The following is an 18,200-nucleotide window of genomic DNA, read 5'->3' as shown; positions in this document are numbered from 1 at the left end:
TCATTAAGAGCTCTTGAATGGATCGTTGTACGTGCCGATAATACACTGCCCCTCGTGTCAACAGTTGTTCAACGAGAGATAAAATACGTGGAACGTTTTTCAGCAATTAACGGCTAATAGGACTAATACAAGGCTTTATACAAAGGAACCGAACGATTTGTGATAAATAGAGATTCGGGAAATTGAATTTTAAGTTCGATATAAATAATATATAAACTATAAAATAAATAGAAGTAAAGGTGCAAGCATCCCTATTTAAACAAGGAACGCGAGTAAATTGAATTGCTATCGACTCGAGGAAATTGCATCTTTTTACATTTTTCAAGGAAAGTTCAGCGACAAATGAAAGAGGGAAGAGAATTTCAGGTGGATAACTGCGACGAACAATTGGATAGAAATGCTTCGGAGAAGTATTGGTCATTTAACCTCATCCTACGAACCGAGCTTCCCATACAGAACGATCCGCTCCTGTTGTTCGTCATTGAGAAGTAGTTTCGTCAAGCAGAAAGTTGAAGGAATTATATCGACGCTGCTGGTGAAGCGGTAGACAGCGAATTCTCGTTTATTCGCCGTGTTCTGCGGATATTGTTAGCCGACTATCGTTTGCTTGAAAGTTCGTGGAACTTTCGCGACGAAAAATTCAATCGATTCGAAGCAGTCAACGTGCCTTTTTCTCCTTTTCTTTCTTTACAAGCGACGAGAAATTATAATAGCGATTGTTTCATCCTGGGCGTATGTTTGTAATTAACTTAAAATACCACCGAGTTACGCGTTTGATAATTAAGTTAAGTTAGCCGTTTACTCGAGTCGTTGCTATCTCGAGGATTCTATTTTTGTTGCAAGAAAAAATGGAACGGTGCGTTGTAATTAAAGACTCTTCCAATAATCTTTTTCCCTTTTTCTTCGAAAGAGATCGCGTATTGATATACGATCTGAAATATTTTTGTCATTTAGCGACTCTTGCGTGTGTCTGAACGGACGGTCGAGCAAACGGTAAGAGGTAAAGAACGCTTTGTGGTACCGAGAAATATCTTTAGCAGCTAACGAAAAGAGAAAAGAAGAGGAAGAAAAGCAAAAAAAAGGGAAATAACGGAATTCCCTTTACACCAAGGGTATATAGCCACTGACTCAGCTGGGCTTTCACGTTCTCGACGTAATGAAACGGGACCCCTGATGTCATTTGGCCTGGCTTTCCACCAGCGTCAGGGAGCTTTTCTAAGACGACCAACACGGGAAGAAGGTTGTACACGTGGAGAAACGCACGTAGTGTGCCGGCACTTTTCGAATTAACCAGCCGGCTCGTCTTAGCTAAAACTCCGCGTTCGTGAGAAGCTTTAGAGACGAAGACAGAAACGGAGATATGGAAGGCTGGCCAGGAAGAACGAGCAAGAAGAAAGGGTGTGAGTAGTTGGACAAGATAGGGAGAGAGAGCGAGAGAAGCTTGTCGGTAGTTGTAGCCACAATTCTAGGAGCAGAGCGTGACAAACTCGCCCGGAAACGTATGAAACTCGGCCCGAAACTCCCCTTGTCCCTCGTCGACCACTTTATCCCGTCATTCCCGCCGCTCTTTGCGAAAGCGTATAGGCATCCAGCTGTTGCCTGTCCATCGTTGCGAAATCCTGTAAAAAGTTTCTTCGCGTTGCGCTCTTGTTTCTCTGTTTGCCCGAGATCCAAGGTGTTCGTCCGTTGCTATTCGTTTCGTGGCTAAAAGTTTCTCCAGTAATTTTCGGTTAATCGCGGGGTGCGTTTCGTTAAAGAGCGATTGGCCGAATCGTTCGGATTTATGGGTTGTTCTTACGAGGGAGAATCGGTCTAATTTACCAAAGAATGGTTATTTGAATGATTAGTAACATTTGTGCCAAATTATATCCACCCTTTTTGATTTTAGAATGTTTTGCATGCTCCTATGCATATATATTTGTAGTAAAAATTCCCGAAAGAGGATAAAATTCTCATCTTTGAGAAAGAAATGCCAGGCAAGCGTATGCTTTAACTCGATATTACCGTTAAAAAAGGAAGGGTGTGACAAAAGGGTAGGAAGGGCGTTGTATTGACCTTCGTGAGACAGCGTTAATTTCGTACTCGTAGAGAGAATTAATCGTATACAAGGTAAGGGCCAACGAAAAGGCTCTCTATTTCGCAATATCCTTTCTCGGGAGCAAGTAATGCGATCAACAACGGAGCCTCTTTTGCCGAAGGAAATATCGAGATGGCGGCACGGGACGCAGCCAGCGGATATTGGCGCGATGATAGGCCAGATTGAGAGGAACTTTGTTATCTGGATTACTTAGGGGAAAAACATGACGTTGTTCCCTGATCAACGTCGTGGCATCTGTATGTATATATGTATTTATGTATATGTACGTACCAGCTAGCTAGCTGGAATCTACGATCGCTCGAAATTTAAGGATAAACGAGGAAACTTTTTTCTTCCTTTTTCCTTTCCTTCGACCCTTCCTCATTACGCAACTCCGCGTACTTTCGAATCTCATCTCATATCGGCTAATACGATTTTTTCGTATATCGTGTTTACGTCCTGCCGTGGTTTCTTAACAAATCTCCCTTATATCGTTGAAAAAATATAAAATATAGCTGTTCGATGGAACCTTTGAATCCTTCCATAACAGGCGTATACAGTTGTGTAATTTGAGTATCGTTATAAAACACGATATCTTTATCTTACGAAAACAAAGACTAAACCAACTAAAACGAGATCGACGCTTGACCAAAATCCCGAATATTTCGAAGAATATCCAGATCTTTTAAAATTTGAATCATACTTGATCGTATTTGACAGTGTCGTTGTACGGAAAAGATTACTCGGTGATATTCGACTGTATCTCGACAATATCATCGATCGGAGAATTCCCTTCGAATATCGGAATGAAAAGTACTGTTCGAAAATTTCTCACGTAAGAATTTAAATACTGTGATAAATCTCGGCCATCGCTGATTTCTTCTTACTACCGTTCTCCTGAGTTCGCTATGGTAATTTCGGGGGACAAGATGAAAAATAGTATCGTCGCGTAACGGATCGCATTTAACGCAGCCGTGGGACTAATGTCCCAGATTTTCTTCGACGTCCGGTCATTTTTCTCTACTACTGAAAAATTAAACCGAAACGCGCACCCTCCTCGCCGACTTTTCGATTCCAATCGAACAACGTGCATTCTTTTCGTGATTTTTATGCAGGCTCATCAATTTATCTAGACGTCGCGTCGCGCCGCTGGTTTCCACTCTTCGAAGCTCAAACGATCCAACTTTTACGATATTCTAAAGATTTAATCTCATTAATGCCTAGATGCTTCGAGTTTCTCAACGAGTATAATTTAATTAATTTTATTATTTTGACTGGACGTGCCCCTCTTGATTGTTCGTAGTCGAAACGAGTAAATACTTTTGACGCGAATGTAATAACATATCATACGACAAAAGAGCAAAATTGAATTCATATAATTGTATAATCGTATCTTATATCTTGTTGATTAGAAAGAATTGTAGAAAAAAATGACATATAAAATACTGAAACTCGGAAAGTTACTTTAGTTAAAAGCTGATCGAAGTAACAAGAATGATCACACGTAAGCGATACATGTTTCATGATTAAACGGCCTTTGTTCAAATTAATTCGATCGCTTTATTACGCCGTTATATCTTTTACGCGTTTATCCGTGTTTTTCAAAATTATTTCTCGATGCGAGAAAACGCAATTACGTTTCCCGGCATCGAATAATTGTAAAATGATAACGCCTTTAGTTATTCTTATTTCGCGCGAAAAAAATTAGCTGCGATTATAAATTATGTCAAAGCGATTGATTCTAATCTAAAAAATTATAGAAACACGCCATAGTTACAGACATATCGTACGTGCTACGTCTCTCAACTTACAATATCCATCGATTAACCTAATTCCATTCGAATGCCCGATACTTCCACTTTGCGATGCAAATACGATTTATACGATTGTTACAGTAGTTAACAGGATTAACACTTTTATGAGCATCAACGAACAGAGAAACGCGTACACGGCGAACCAAATACACGTATATACGTAGAGAGAGAGAGAGAGAGAGAGAGAGAGAGAGAGAAAGAGGAAGAAATTTTGGCAAGCTATATCGGTGTGAAACAAGCGTGTTTAAACGTAGCCACGAGGCTAATGTCGTAGCTAGTTCCCTCGACGAAATTAAGGGAAATCGCGCGCCGCTTGCCGTCATACGACACCGTTGCACAGGAAAATCGATATGCAAATCTACGCGCAAATCCTAGTAATCTTGGCCACCCGGCCTTGCAGCCCTTGCAGCGCTCCTCTGTGCTTTCCTGCGTCTCTCCCATTTCCTCTCTACCACACTCCGCCTCTTCCTCCTCCTTCTCCTCCCCCTTGCCCTTCATCCGCTTCTTCTTCTCCTTCTAGCTCTTCCTCTTCTTCTTTCTCGTATCTTTATTCTCTTTCGCTTCTTCGTTTCGTCGCTCCGAACGCCTCTTCTAGACCCGTTCGATGTGCCAGTTACTCTCTATCATCCTGTCTATGACGCTTTTGCTCTTTCAACGACAACCGATCTTCCGCTTTCGGCGTGTGACTCCACCCTCGCGAGACGTGAAGCGCATCAGAGGCGAAGGGAAGACGGGTGAGAGGTTATAAAGCGGGGTTAGCCCGGAGTCTGAAGGATCGTGTTCGTCGGCCACCTACGACGACAAGGCTTTATCGAGGTGAAAAAGGTTGCTCGACGTCGACCTTCTGCAACCATGAAGCGAGCATTCCCTACCATCCCTCCTGCTGCCTTTATCTCTCTCTGTCTTTCTTCGTTTTTCTACATTTCTCACTTGTTTGTCGTCTTACCGCTCCGTCTACTTTCTTTCCTCTCGTTTTTTAAGGCTGTTGGGAGGGTATGTTTGGTCGGGATCCTTTTTGACGCTTTCAGGAAGATTTCCAGAGAAAAATATTTGATTTCGTTTGTCTTTTTGGGACGATCGCGGGATTGTAAGAATCGAGTTTACAAAGTTTTCCGACTTGCAAATATTTTCACTCGTATTTTTTATATTCATACTTTAGTTTCTCCCTTCAAGCTTTTATGTCTATATCTATCATCTCGCTTGGCCCGTGCAAACAAATCCGCTAACACAACCTAAATTAGAAATTAACTATCGCTGCTCTAGTTTTCAACCACAAATCCCGCCTTTCGATCGTTCGATTCGCTATTCTTCTTTGACGAAACTAACGCGAAATTTGACACGGACATAATTTCGTTCAAATTAATTTCGCCGTTGAGAGTTGCGAATTTTAGCGTATGATAAATCTTATACCCCGTTACTTTACCGATAGTGACGCATTTCAAAGGTTGACATAGAAAGTGTCACGCGTGAAATCTTTTTTCTTCGATTTTTTATTCTACTCGATTCAAAAACGTTCACGGCGCTCCTAACAAATGCAAATGCAATGAGACTTTCGACGTGTATCCCTCGAGCATATGTTTCCGTTGCGGTAACAATTTGTTCGAGAGGGGCCGCGACCGTTCGCACGTTCGAGCTTGGGTGTAGGAGCGGAGAAAAGAACAGGCAGCAGTTGTTTTCTCGCTCGCGAAAGGTCAGACCAACGGAAAGGAAGACAATCAATCTTGATCCCAATTATCGCGTCGTTCAGCGACTGTAATTGAGTCGACCCCATCTCGCACTCTGTCTTCTTTCTCCGCCGCTCCCTCAGTGACGCCAGAAAGTCGAAACTGTTAGAAGGTTCGAGTTACTTGACCATTCTCCTCCGAGTGGAATATTTTTTGCTCGTGGTACACCTGCCCGCTTTGGATCGATGATTTATGTACGAACGAATGCCAGCTGAGGTGTCGGTAACCTTCGATTTAGACCGTCCGGTTGATTTTCCATCCCCTCGATTTCACCTTCTTACCCTTGCCTCATACTCTTGTTTCCGTAACCAGCAATTTGCTCGTGAATGTAGCGAGATCTACCTTAATCACCATCTTCTGTTACGCCATGCAACGGATGCGTAATAATAATATACTCGCGTATTTATATTATCCAAAGTTTGTTCCATTTGCTGGTAATTTTACTAATTCTCTGTAATCGGTATTTTAATCTAGTTACATGGTAACGTACCGTTTTTGATTAAAAGGTTAAACTAACAATTACTATAAATAAAGCGTTCGGTACCGGTAAACATTTTGTATTTCTCGTTGTAAAGATTGATTTTAGAATTTACGTGGTATTTACATACTCTCGACGAGTACTGTAAATTCGCAAAGCGTTAAATCTCTTTATTGTGACGCCGTATTTATACATACATATATCTTCTCCTCCCCTAAATATCATTAAAGTTTCGTTAAAATTAGGAGGGAAGGAACATTTCGCATGGTTCCCCGGAGAATGCTGTTTCTTATCAGTAGACCCTTTAAATCAACTTTAATACTACGCTCGCCAGTTAGCACCGTCTAAAATATACGCTCGCTTTAAATTCCAAGGAAACTACCGTTATTTGCATCCCGATGATAATGCGCTCCTCTGTTTATTATTAAGTTCAACCGACGCCATGTTAGAGTCTGGCAGGAGCTTCAGCGCAGCAATCGAAGATTACGTTCTTCGCGATTGCGTTCCCCGCTGCGAAGAGGAATCTTTTACGAGAAAGCGCAGGAGATCGTCCCGAAATTAATCGAGGCTTTGGAATAACGCGTGTATCGCGTGATATTTCAGAAAAATTTGACAAGTGTCATTACCCGAGTGGAACGCGACATTTGCGTCGCAGTTGCGTATCATTTTCGAGCGTTCGAATCGATTTACGTTTATTATTGCGCTATAATCGGAAAGTAGCAGGTTATCTGTTATAGAATCTACATAGTTTCTCACACTCCAGTATAATACTTCCTATAAAACCTAATATAATGCCTTTTTCCGTGAAATACTGTTGCAAGTAATTGATCTGTCAAACTAAATATTGAAATAGATGTTGGACTAATCGCAAGAATCTATGAACTATCGATTTGCGCAATGTGATAAATTATACGAAAAGTAGCACGTGTAGATAGGCTATGGTGATTGATGGAAGGCCAAACGAACAAAATACAAATCTATTTTCGTTGTTGGAAATCAAATTTTTCTAGCTCTCTGTTGCAATCGTAAAACCGCTGAAACATCGCAAATGAGCTAGACAACGTTCCACAACGTAGAAAAGAGTTCCGCTTCGACGTTTATGAAAAAACTCGCGGCTAGTTCGAGTTAGTGTTAGCGGCGATAGTTTTCACGCTCGACATTCGTTTATATCGCAGCGAAGGTGGAAGGGACGAAAGGAGGTAAGTGCAAAGATGAAAATCGTGGTAAAGTGGAAAAGTACCTGTACGTATAGTAAAGAAGGTAATAAGCAGAAGAAAAAGAAACACAGAGAAAAAGATAAAGAAAAGAGTGAAGCGATAAATTGAGTGGAGAGCGAAGTGGTACTAAATACGGAAGGGGAAGCAAGAAGATAGAAGAGAAAAGTTAGAAAGGTTGATAGAAGATAGAAACAGCTATATGTAAAAGCAGAGAGAAGACAAGGTAGAGAGAGAAGGAGATGAGGGGCAATTGCGTTCTCAGTGGGTCGAAAGTTTCTCGCTGGCTGGTACACATTATTCCTCGAAACTCCTCGAATGTGCTTAATTAGGCGATATTTGAGGAGGCATCCCTTCACAGACGAGCCCACCCTCTGAGGTCGGTTTCACGCTTGCAAGCTGCTATTATGGAAAGCCACTGGATTTCCGTAAGAAAGCACGGCTGCCTACCGGCTGCTGTTGCCTCACCTTCGCCATCCTAGACGTCTTACCTGAACTAATATTGTTAGGGTCTAATTAGTACCATCGTGACACCGCCTGACCTTGTTCTTGACTCTCTCTCTCTCTCTCTCTTTCTTCCTCGATCCTCTATCTCCGATCTTCTTCGTATCTTCCGTCCTCTCCGCTCCTTCCTTTCCTATAATCTTCCTTTCTCCCTTCTGCCTGTAACTTTGCAGGGTGTCGTTAAAAAATGATGTCAAGATGCCTGCACGGCAAGATCGATAATCCTAGCCGATCTAATTTGACAAAATTACTTTCAATTCAATAATATTATCAGTGACGATAGTCACTACTTGTCGATATCGTCACTTGCAATTAAAAATTGTCGTCATAAAAAGCTTCTAATGCGTGTTTCACGCAAACCAACGAACGAGTTAGGACAAAGCGAAGAAAAATCGACAGGATGCATTTTCAACGAGTGTACATTCATTTGACGCAAACGCGTCTTGACACTTGTTTCACGATGCGATGAATAGGGATTACGTCCTATCGACCTGCTTATCCATCTCTGACTTCCATGCAAACTTCCGTGTCATGGTTGTCGAGATGTAACCTGGCTTAAAAGTAGCTTATTCGAACCCGTCGTGTCGAATGAAACGCTATTGTAAGATAGTAAATCGATGTTAATTTCGTTGCCTTCGTTGTTGTTAAAGAATCATGAACACCGTTTTGATTCCAATATTTCGAATTTCCAACGAGAACTGCATTTTTCTGAATCGTTAATGGGAACTTTTTGAATCATATTGCTCTCTCCTTTTCTTTCTTTTTTTTTTCAATTATGCCACTTACTCCCACAGCAGTGCAACGATGCGCAGAAGCCTGAAATCACGTTAAAGCTCGCTACGGCACCCAAGTTACGAAAGGGCGGAAAATCTAGAGAGAGGAAGGCAGAGCTTTCGATATTAGCTGCATTATAAACCACTTGTACGTGAGCGTGTTTCACTTACGGGCAAATTGCAGATAGGCTGTGTGCGCACGTAAGATTACCGCGCGATTACATTGCGACGCGTGTAATGGTGTCGTGTTATCGCACGCGTGGACCTTTCGTGGGAATATTGTTCACCGTGGAGATGGGTCTGTAATTAAAATTGCGTTTAATCGTGCACCTCTGCCACTTGTACAAGCTCGAGTCCTTATGTGCTCGAAGAGGAATTTCCTGCGTTAACGTTTCTTGTTAATTCTATGCTATCCTTGAATCTCATCTACTTTTATCGATGATAACATTTTATCCGCGCCAAAGGCGACAATAATCCAATATATCTATTAGATACATATAGAAAGGAATCCCGTTCGTTTGATTTGATAATCTCTGTACTTATACGAACGAAACGTAGCTAATATATGCGTGAAAGGTAATCTACGTCCGTAGACACGATGTCCAGAGTGGATCGTAATATATTGGGTTTTATTTCTGTTTCAGGGCCGATGTAATCGCGAAAAGCCGCCATGCAAATATTTCCATCCACCGCAGCACCTGAAGGACCAGCTTTTGATTAACGGGCGTAATCATTTAGCTTTGAAGAATGCGCTGATGCAGCAGATGGGTCTTACACCGGCCCAACCATTAGTGCCTGGTCAGGTACCAGCAGTGGTATGTCCGAACTTTAACACATTCGTTGCACCACGTCTTCTGCTGTTCACACATCCACACATTTTTCTTTTTACCACGATCGAGAGATCTTGAGTTTTGTCTGTGTTAGTCGACGACTACCACTAGATTACCTTTTTGGTAGGTAACGCCATGTAAATGATTAACGATAAGGTGTACCGCTGCCAGTTTCTTATCAAAAATTATATTTCTGCTACGATAATTAAAGATTCTTTGACTCGCTGAATACTCGACCAAATCATTTCTTTGGCAGATTTTATCGTTGTTAATGTCTCGATAAGATATACATTTTAAAAATTAGCATATTCATATTTTACAAAATTTAGACTTTATCGAAGAATATCTTGTTTCGTGTGCTTCGATATCTAAGTTAGACTTGGACGATATGAATCGATTTAAGCTCTTGAAGAATATCACACCTAGTCGTTCTTATTTGCCGACGTTCTTTATATTTGCGGGCATTGCACCGAAAGATAAAACCTCAGAGAGTAAATTTTAGCACGCCGCATGTTTTTGGTCAGTGTCACCCCCTATTCCTTTAATTTATCCATGATTCTCGATAGACAGTCAATATTTGTTGAAAAATCAAATAGCTAAATAGAGAAAAGACCGTAGTTACAATTATTAGTTCTCCTAGATTGCCGTCGGATACCACGACATTATAAATTATAAAAGCAAACGATTATTTTGTTGGTTCGTCAAAGTATTTCTTTTTCTCTTTTTTTTTTTTTTAAATCATAATACATACCATTTGGCGAATCCACAAAATCTACTGCAATTATTGAAAAAAGAAAGAAATTATAGCGATAAATATGTAAATTACGAAAGATGATCAGTCGTTTAATCCCTTGCCTGTAACGATGTTTTCGTGTTTGCTGGGTAACCCTAAAACACGAATGTTGCTAATTTTTACGAGTAACGAAACTGTTCGAAACAAATTATTGACTAAATAACACGTGAACTCGTTGACAAGAGATAAAATATGCATCGTCGGATCTTGAAAAGCAAAACGTTTGAGTAACAAGTGTTCCGAATCATTCCTGTGTTTGTACTGCAAGAATGTTGCAACGCCGTATCAGACGCGGTATATCGACAAATTGTACATATTTATATACTTGTCGATCTGAAACTAAAGTTAGAGCCTGCCTTCTTTGATCTACCTTCGTTGAACAAGTATATTACGACTCGATATTATAAGGCAAGGAGTTAATAGACTCGTCTCTCTTTCGAATGCGTGCACGTGCAAAAAATGAAACGTTTAAAGGTTGCGAATAACGAAAAATTTCGTTCCCCAGTAATGATATCTCGGCGTCTAAAGGAAATTTTCACCAAGAAATCAAACCATCATAATTACGCCCACCTACTTCTTTATTTCATGACATAATAATTCATAGTCGTTGCTACGTGACATCGAACCCTATACTACTCGTATGACTGCCTGTCTGTCCCCTATGTTTGCCGCTGTGGCTCTCGTGGTTGTGGTTGATTGTTGGTGTGTTCTCCAATTACGTCATTGGTGAACAGGAGGCACCGGCACCTCCGGCACCACACCATCACCTTCAACAGCAAATCCAGCAGCAACTTCTCGCTACCCACGCCTTTATGGTAACTCCTGGTTTTGGTTGGCTTCCACTAATTTTTTAGTTAATTAAAGTGCACGCGACGGCGCCGACCCTCCAAAACAAATCTACTCGAACTGTTATATATGTTCTTTTTTTCTTATTAATGTAAATATCATTATATGTAAATTTTGTTGAAAAAAATCCTTAATTTTAATACGTATGATTAATTAGAAAGAAACAGATTTGCAAGATGGCGTCGCTGTCGCGCAAGTTAGTGTGCCTGTAAGTCTAGTAAGCGTTTGTATGAAAGCTTCGACTTGTTTTTAAAAGAGTGCCGCACTGTAAATTAAGATTGAGACTTGATCTGCATGCTTTACGAAATATTTCGTTTTGTTTTTATCGAAATATAAGAAGTTTCTCTGTATGTCACGATAAAGTTTTTCCTTTAGAGGGTTTTCCTCGAAAGCATGAATTATTTTGCGGCCAACAAAGAGTTAAATCGCCGAGTTTCTCTCGTTCTCCGTGAAATATCTTTCAATTCGATAATATCTACTTATTCTATTCTGCTTATTTTTCCATATAATACGTTTTAAGAACGCGCACCTAGTTTTTTTCTAGAACTTTTCAATATGCCATAAGATCGTATATGTATGTACGTAAAAATTATTCAGGACATATAGGAAGAAATAATAGATTGAACTTTTTTTTTGTAAAATTATTAGTTATAGAAAATTTTAACATCGCGTTTTTGGAAACAAATATATCGTATATACAAGGGATTTATAGTATAAACAAGACGAAGGATATGAATATCGTATATGTTAAATTTTTATTTTTTTTTGTTTAATTTATATGGACAACGTAACTGAGGCCTAAACTGCAATTATAAACAACGTATATACATATTATTATCTTATGCGAGAAGAAGAGAACAAAAAATATATTTTTTCGTGTTTAAATCGGGCAATCTTTGTCACTTTGAACAGTTTCGAGCGTAATTAAATGTATACAAGATCGTAATATGTCATTTGATCCAGTAAGATCGTTGGATGCAGCGTCGATTCGATACGGGAAATCGACCGAAGAACGAGAGAAACGCGAGCAAATGGCGAATAATCGAGGTACGCTGACTTCCCGCCAATAGATTATTGTTTGCCCGGAGAGTAACTCGAAAATCGTTTTCCGGGTCAACGACGATTATCGCGCGGTTGAAAGTTTTTCGGCGGTTAGCGTTCCTCGGTTGCCTTGGAAGCTTCTATACCACGTGATGGCGTGAACTCGGCGAAAGTTCGAAGGATACAAGCACACAGGTCCTTAAGAAGAAGAAGAAGGAACGGGCGTTCAGCTCATTCGGCTGCGCTTCAAATTACCTGCCTTCGGTTCTGGGAAGCCCGTTCTCTGCAAAACCAAACGCTTCTTATGGGAACGCGCGCTTGTCGTTCAAAGTAGCGGTTACCACCGAGAAAGAAACGAACGATTAAGACTTGGCGAGCCATATATCCTATTCTTTTCTTCGCTAATTTCCACTCGTTACAATTTCCCTCTAGATTGGTTAAAATTGTTGTTAGCTCGATTCATACGGCATAATTTAACGCTCGAGGTAATTCGATCCAGATGTCCGAATCGTTTAATTAAGCGTTTACACATCGTTGCTCGTTGTTTAGCTTTGAGGAAACGGGAAAATCTTCGCCACCGAATTTTACTAACTTTTGAACTAAATTTCATATTCTTTGATCTTCTATAATCCTTTAGCTGAATTTTTTTTTTCTTGCATATATATATATGAATTAAATTCGTTTGAATTCTGTACGAGTGGAATCGACCGTGTATCGTCACGGTCCTTCGCGATGGTATTCAATTTTTGTTCCGCGATGAAAAGAATAGCGTATTCTTCGATGGTTTATAAAAGGAGAGATATAATACTCGTTGATCGAAGCAAAGTCCGTTTGCCAGATATTTTTAATCGTAAATTGATTCTTAATTTTAATACCAATTGTCTCTCAATTACCTCTCGCCAAGTCTCGATCACATTGACCGCAATATTGACAATACAAAATTGTTGTTCACGAATAGCACAGCTAAAATAAGGGTGGGGCTACTGTACCGCGCTTATGTCAGGGATAGGATAAAGGGGGTCGAACAAGCGAGGAGCTCTAGCATAATAAAATTGCGGGGCACATACGATGACGACATCGCGTGGAGCGTAGGTGGGGATAGGTTTGTTCTAATCCGTGTTACCTGGATACTTTCCGGGTGTGTTTTCGCAGGCGACGAATCCGTACCTGACTGGTATGCCTCAAGTTGGCAACACGTACAGCCCGTATTTTGCGCCCAGTCCGATCATGCCAGCGATCATGGGCCCGGCGGATCCAACAGGAGTCGGAAGCCCATTGGGCGTGGTGCCGCAGACGGTGGCGATGCCGCAGAAGATGCCACGTACCGACCGCCTCGAGGTATGTCTACCACCAAACTACATTCAACAACAACAACAACAGCAACAACAACAACAACAACAGCATGGGGCCCAACACGGCGCAGCCGGGGCCTCAAGGTGCCCGATGGCCGCGCCCAATACCGTGTACCAAGTGCCGGCCGGTCCCCCCAATCAGGTGTCGCCCGTTTCCACGATGCAATCTGTCAATCATCCGCCATCCCCAACCACTATCACCACTACCTCCTTCTGTACCCCCTTGCACAATCCCCACGCCCACCATCACCCGATCCACAACCTGATCTACGTCCACGCGTATTATTGAAATCGATCGTCGATGCAGTTCTCTTCTTTCCTTGTTTCTTTTTCTTTTACCTTTTATCTTCCTTTCGCGCGTTTATATCATTGGCGTGGTTATAGATCGTTCTATTTGTGCCTCGTTGCTTTTTCGCGGATTTTCTATTGGATCGATGTCTGGTCACCTACCATATGCCGAGTTTGCTTCGATATCGGACGAATTTTCGTTTATTTTTTTATACTTTTGGCAAGAAGAGACCGGTTAAGGTTAATTTTGAAATTCTTCGGGAGAATATCGAGATTTTTTAAAGGGAAAAGAGGCAACAACCCCTAGGCTGGAAGGTATTTCTAGCTGGCTCTCATTGATCCTTCAAAAAATCACGAGGAAGATGAGGAGAAATACGTTCGACAACCCAGGATAAATCTTATATTTATATACATTATATCCAATAAATAGCGTAATCCGCGTGCGATGTGAAGCATATGTATAACCCCCGCTCCCCCAAACAAAGAAACACCTCGCGAAATATTCAGCTTCGTTGTCGTCCATTCCGGCTGGACGAGCAAATTATTTTTCGATGCTGTTCGAGATCGAATTGTCGGAAGCTTAATTACATCGCGCCGGATCATCCGTACGAAATTGCACCGTGGCGATGATTTCACAGATCGTTCGTAGCCAGAAGAATTGGAGCGAAACGAAGCTCGTTAATGACAAAACAAAATGGAGAATCGTGTTCCTAGACAAGGACACGAGGTTCGAGAGTGGAACTAGGCAATTCTATCGGATGCCTTGATAAACGTTGTGACTCTACGATTTCTATATAATCTTTTTAGTAATCACTTATGGTTATTATAGCACTGTACGTATATGATGTACGGAAATTTCGATTAAGAGTATTGCATTACACGACGGTAGAGGATAGAGTTCTCGAGGATAGCGTCGCCAGTGACGATCGGTTCTTATTCTTTCTTTCTTTTCTTTTTTTTTTTTTTCATTTTTTGGAGATTGTATATTGGATAAGGTTCGTTCAAAGCAACTATTAGTGGCAACGATAAAAAAAACGTGATGATAATTACTATTATTATTAGAGAGGAGGGTAAGTTGTAAGATACTGGCCGAAATATGCAACGATCTTCGATGAGTCTCTTCGAGAACAATCGATCGAAAACAAAGTAAAATAAAGTCCAAGAACAGTACGTAAAGCATGGGCAAGTAGAACGACGATGAAAAATTAAGAAATATAAGGGGTAAACTTTAAGAAGAACCGTATTTCCATTGCATCGCGTCTCTGAAGCAACGTCTACGAGGTACGGTGTAGATATTTTCATCCCGCGAAACGATAACGACAGATAACGACGATTTTAGTTAAGACTCGCAAATGTTCCGATCTCTTGCTAAGGAACGCATGTAAAACATAAAGGGACGATAATGTTTCTTAACGCATGCACGAGCGTTTGCATAAGTCTCGAAAAAATTGGTAAGCGTTTGTCTTGTTACGAGTTTTATAACGTTCGAGTTTATAGATTTCCCCGGAGTCTGTATCGTTTCTTTCACCCGATGGCTTTCGCGGAATTAGCAAGTTTCACGCGGCGGTATCGCAGAGAAAATGAATAAAATCGGCGAGCAAAGGGGCGGCTTGGGGGCTGGTAGAGTATCGGCGCGCGAAACTCTCGCGGATCGTTTGTGAAATGGAGCTTCCCTCTCCGTTTTTTCTCCGGAACAAGAAACTGCTCTTCGTAGAAAGCGAATTTAATACGTTTTCCGTGTATTGGACCGGTAACGAGACCAACTCGTGCGCAAATGGACAGCTACAGAAATCTCTGCTGTTCCTCTCTCTCTCTCTCTCTCTCTCCCGTTCTATCCTCTTTGTTTTCCTGCAAAAACAGAGAGGAAGAAGAAAAATCGATGGTTAGCGATTGTTCAAACGACTCTCGAAATATGTAGCTATGTATTTGTACATAAACATTATTCAAATAAAAATTCTGAAAATTAAGAATTTTCAAAAATAAAATTTTTGACTTAGGTAGAAAGAGAGTTCTGATTTACTGTCGTTCAAGTAATTATAAACACCGAGGGCATTCGAAAACATTATTTTAACAAAGTGCTGAAAAACTTCTATATCTGTTGGATATTTGCGGTTAATAAATAAAGTTGACGAAGAGGCGTATTCGTTGAAGTTTACCAACGACGACGAGATAAACGAAAGTACGTACTTGTTACATGCACGCGATGTTTAATAAAGAGAAGATTAATCAATGAGCGATATCGCGGAAGTAACATATAGGCGAGGAAAAAAATGTTCTCCAAAAGCAAAACTTAAATGATATGTTGGATGTAACATGTTCCGTGGAGTTACCGGATCGAACGATTATGCGATTCAAATAAAAATCATTCGTCGCGATTCGAATAATTAAAAACTGTTCTAAGGTTATTATGTAGCGTTCTTTTTTCTTTAACAAAATATAATTCGTGTAAAAAGGATGGTTTGAAATGGAGGTAAAATAATGAAACTTTCGTCGTACGAAGTTTTACATTTTCCTTAGAGGAACATCGAAGATCGTTGCACATATTTCCAAAGTGGTATTTTAACAACGCTTTAAAGAATCTATGCACTTACATACGTATACAGAATACGTTTTTATGCGCCAGCCATGCAGACGCGCATAGTAACACGTGTACATAGTAGGTAGGTTAACAAATTAACTGATTGTGTTTTGTATGGAGGAGAACGAGAGCTGAGAATAAACTGCACTTAGTTTGATACATTCCACCTCTTTGTGGCATATTCGATTATTTCTCGTTGAATGTTTGATACTTTCTTTTCGTAGGCGTATCGATTGATCCAACGATACGTTAATTTGAGATTTTATCATCTTTTTAACGAAATTTCCAGCCTGGGATTTATAAAAGTGTCTTTTCTTTTTATAGATATTGTTTACGCGTGAATACGGCGTGATTTATCGAGCGTTTTTTGTTTCTTTTTTTTTCTTTTTCATTCAATTTTCGTACGACATTTCGTGGTGTTTAACCTTCTCCTAGTACCTTCCACAATTATTCCGTATGTCCAAGAAAATACTTGTTTCAAGTTTTTGTACTGTCCTCTCTCCCTCGTCTAAAGTAATGATATTAGGACCTTACGATTAAGTACGAACGAAAAAGAAAAAAGAATACGGAAAAAAGGAATATTATGAATTATTATGGAATATGTAATATCGTTAATTAAACAACAATTATTGCAAATAGAATTCGGAAACTATTATCGATCGACTTTATCAGCTAACCAACAAATTGGTCTTTAACGGTAATAATTATAATTATTATAATATTTGGTAACGTATGATTAATGATGATAATTAGTATATCGTAAACGATATATCTATTTGTGATGTAAACCACTCGAATGACTTGCACTAAGTTCGGGTCAACAATGAAATTTATTGACGAATGAATTCAAATAAAAGAAATATAATTGAAATTGAAAAAAACAATGCACAGACTGTTTATTGAATCTTTTTTTTTTTAAGTTCTCTCTACGACAAGAAAGATACAATAAGTAAAAGGAAAGAAAAAAAAAAGACAAGTATCGAAAGTTTGTGTGCTTTTTGTGTCTTACTTACGATATTTTTTCGGTTTTCTTATTATACGTTTCTTTATTTTCTACGATTAAAATCTCTTCTTTTTCCAGTTTTTTCCATTTTTCAAGTATTACATACATGTATTACATATATATTTTTATTTTCACCTTAATGTAATGTGCCTTTTGCTCTTTTAGTCGATCGAATACATGCCAAGTATGCTAAAAACTGTACTACCTTTTGTTTCTTTTCCTCTTCGAAGAATTATAGACATTTCCGTAGTGCATACATGCCGCTTGCAAGAACAAATAGTCTCTGCATATCGTAAAAGTGATCTTCGTTTTTCTATTGTTCTATTATTATTAGAATTTCATTATTTCTGTATCTTTGTTTAATATTTTTTATTTTTTATTTTTAGTCGTCTCTTTTCGTACTTTTTTTCTTTTCGATCGCAATCGTTCTGTGAAAAGCCAGCGCCACAGGCTACTACCAATCGGGTAGAAATTTTCGCACACAGGTCACGCTGAAAAATTTCCGATAACTCTTGTTATTAACGACGAACGAAACCGAATCACGCCCAATTTCATTCTCTTTCTCTCTCTCTCTTTTCACTCTCTCTCTCTCTCTTTGTCTCTCTCTCTCTTTCTCTCTCTCTCTTTCTCTCTATCTCTCTCTCTCTCTCTCTCTCTCTCTCTCTCTCTCTCTCAACTCGATCCCGTCTGAATAATCTCAAAGTTCCTCGACCTCCAACCCTCTAACCTTTTTTTCACATCCATATGAGAAAAAGAATAAAAGAAATAAAAAAAGAAGATATACATATTTTCCCGGACGTTACATCGTTGATGGTCTTTTCAAATTATATAACTGCCTGCTGCCTGTTTATATATATGTATGTATATACATATATGTACATATAT

The 18,200-nt window shown here is 39.8% G+C and overlaps 1 protein-coding gene across 15 annotated transcripts in view; it reads left to right on the top strand.

Moving 5' to 3' along the window:
- LOC117158801 (protein muscleblind) overlaps nucleotides 1–18,200 on the top strand; it is a 401,892-nt gene that overhangs the window by 339,004 nt on the left and 44,688 nt on the right. For 9 of the 15 annotated variants that reach the window (XR_013059279.1, XM_033338098.2, XM_033338091.2 and 6 more), the window contains 3 exons: nucleotides 9,229–9,399; nucleotides 10,942–11,022; nucleotides 13,247–13,432. Coding sequence is in view for 14 of the 15 variants with exons in the window: in XM_033338091.2 (XP_033193982.2) it covers nucleotides 9,229–9,399; nucleotides 10,942–11,022; nucleotides 13,247–13,432 (438 nt within the window). In the remaining variant the exon portion in view is untranslated. Of the gene's footprint in view, nucleotides 1–9,228; nucleotides 9,400–10,941; nucleotides 11,023–13,246; nucleotides 18,160–18,200 lie in introns of those variants that run through there. The other 6 variants (XM_033338092.2, XM_033338103.2, XM_033338102.2 and 3 more) reach the window with 3 other exon arrangements.

Source organism: Bombus vancouverensis, chromosome 9 (assembly GCF_051014615.1).
Source record: "Bombus vancouverensis nearcticus chromosome 9, iyBomVanc1_principal, whole genome shotgun sequence".
NCBI classification, from domain to species: Eukaryota; Metazoa; Arthropoda; class Insecta; order Hymenoptera; family Apidae; genus Bombus; species Bombus vancouverensis.
Note: the sequence above shows the minus strand (reverse complement) of the source record. Positions and strands in the feature narration are given on the sequence as shown.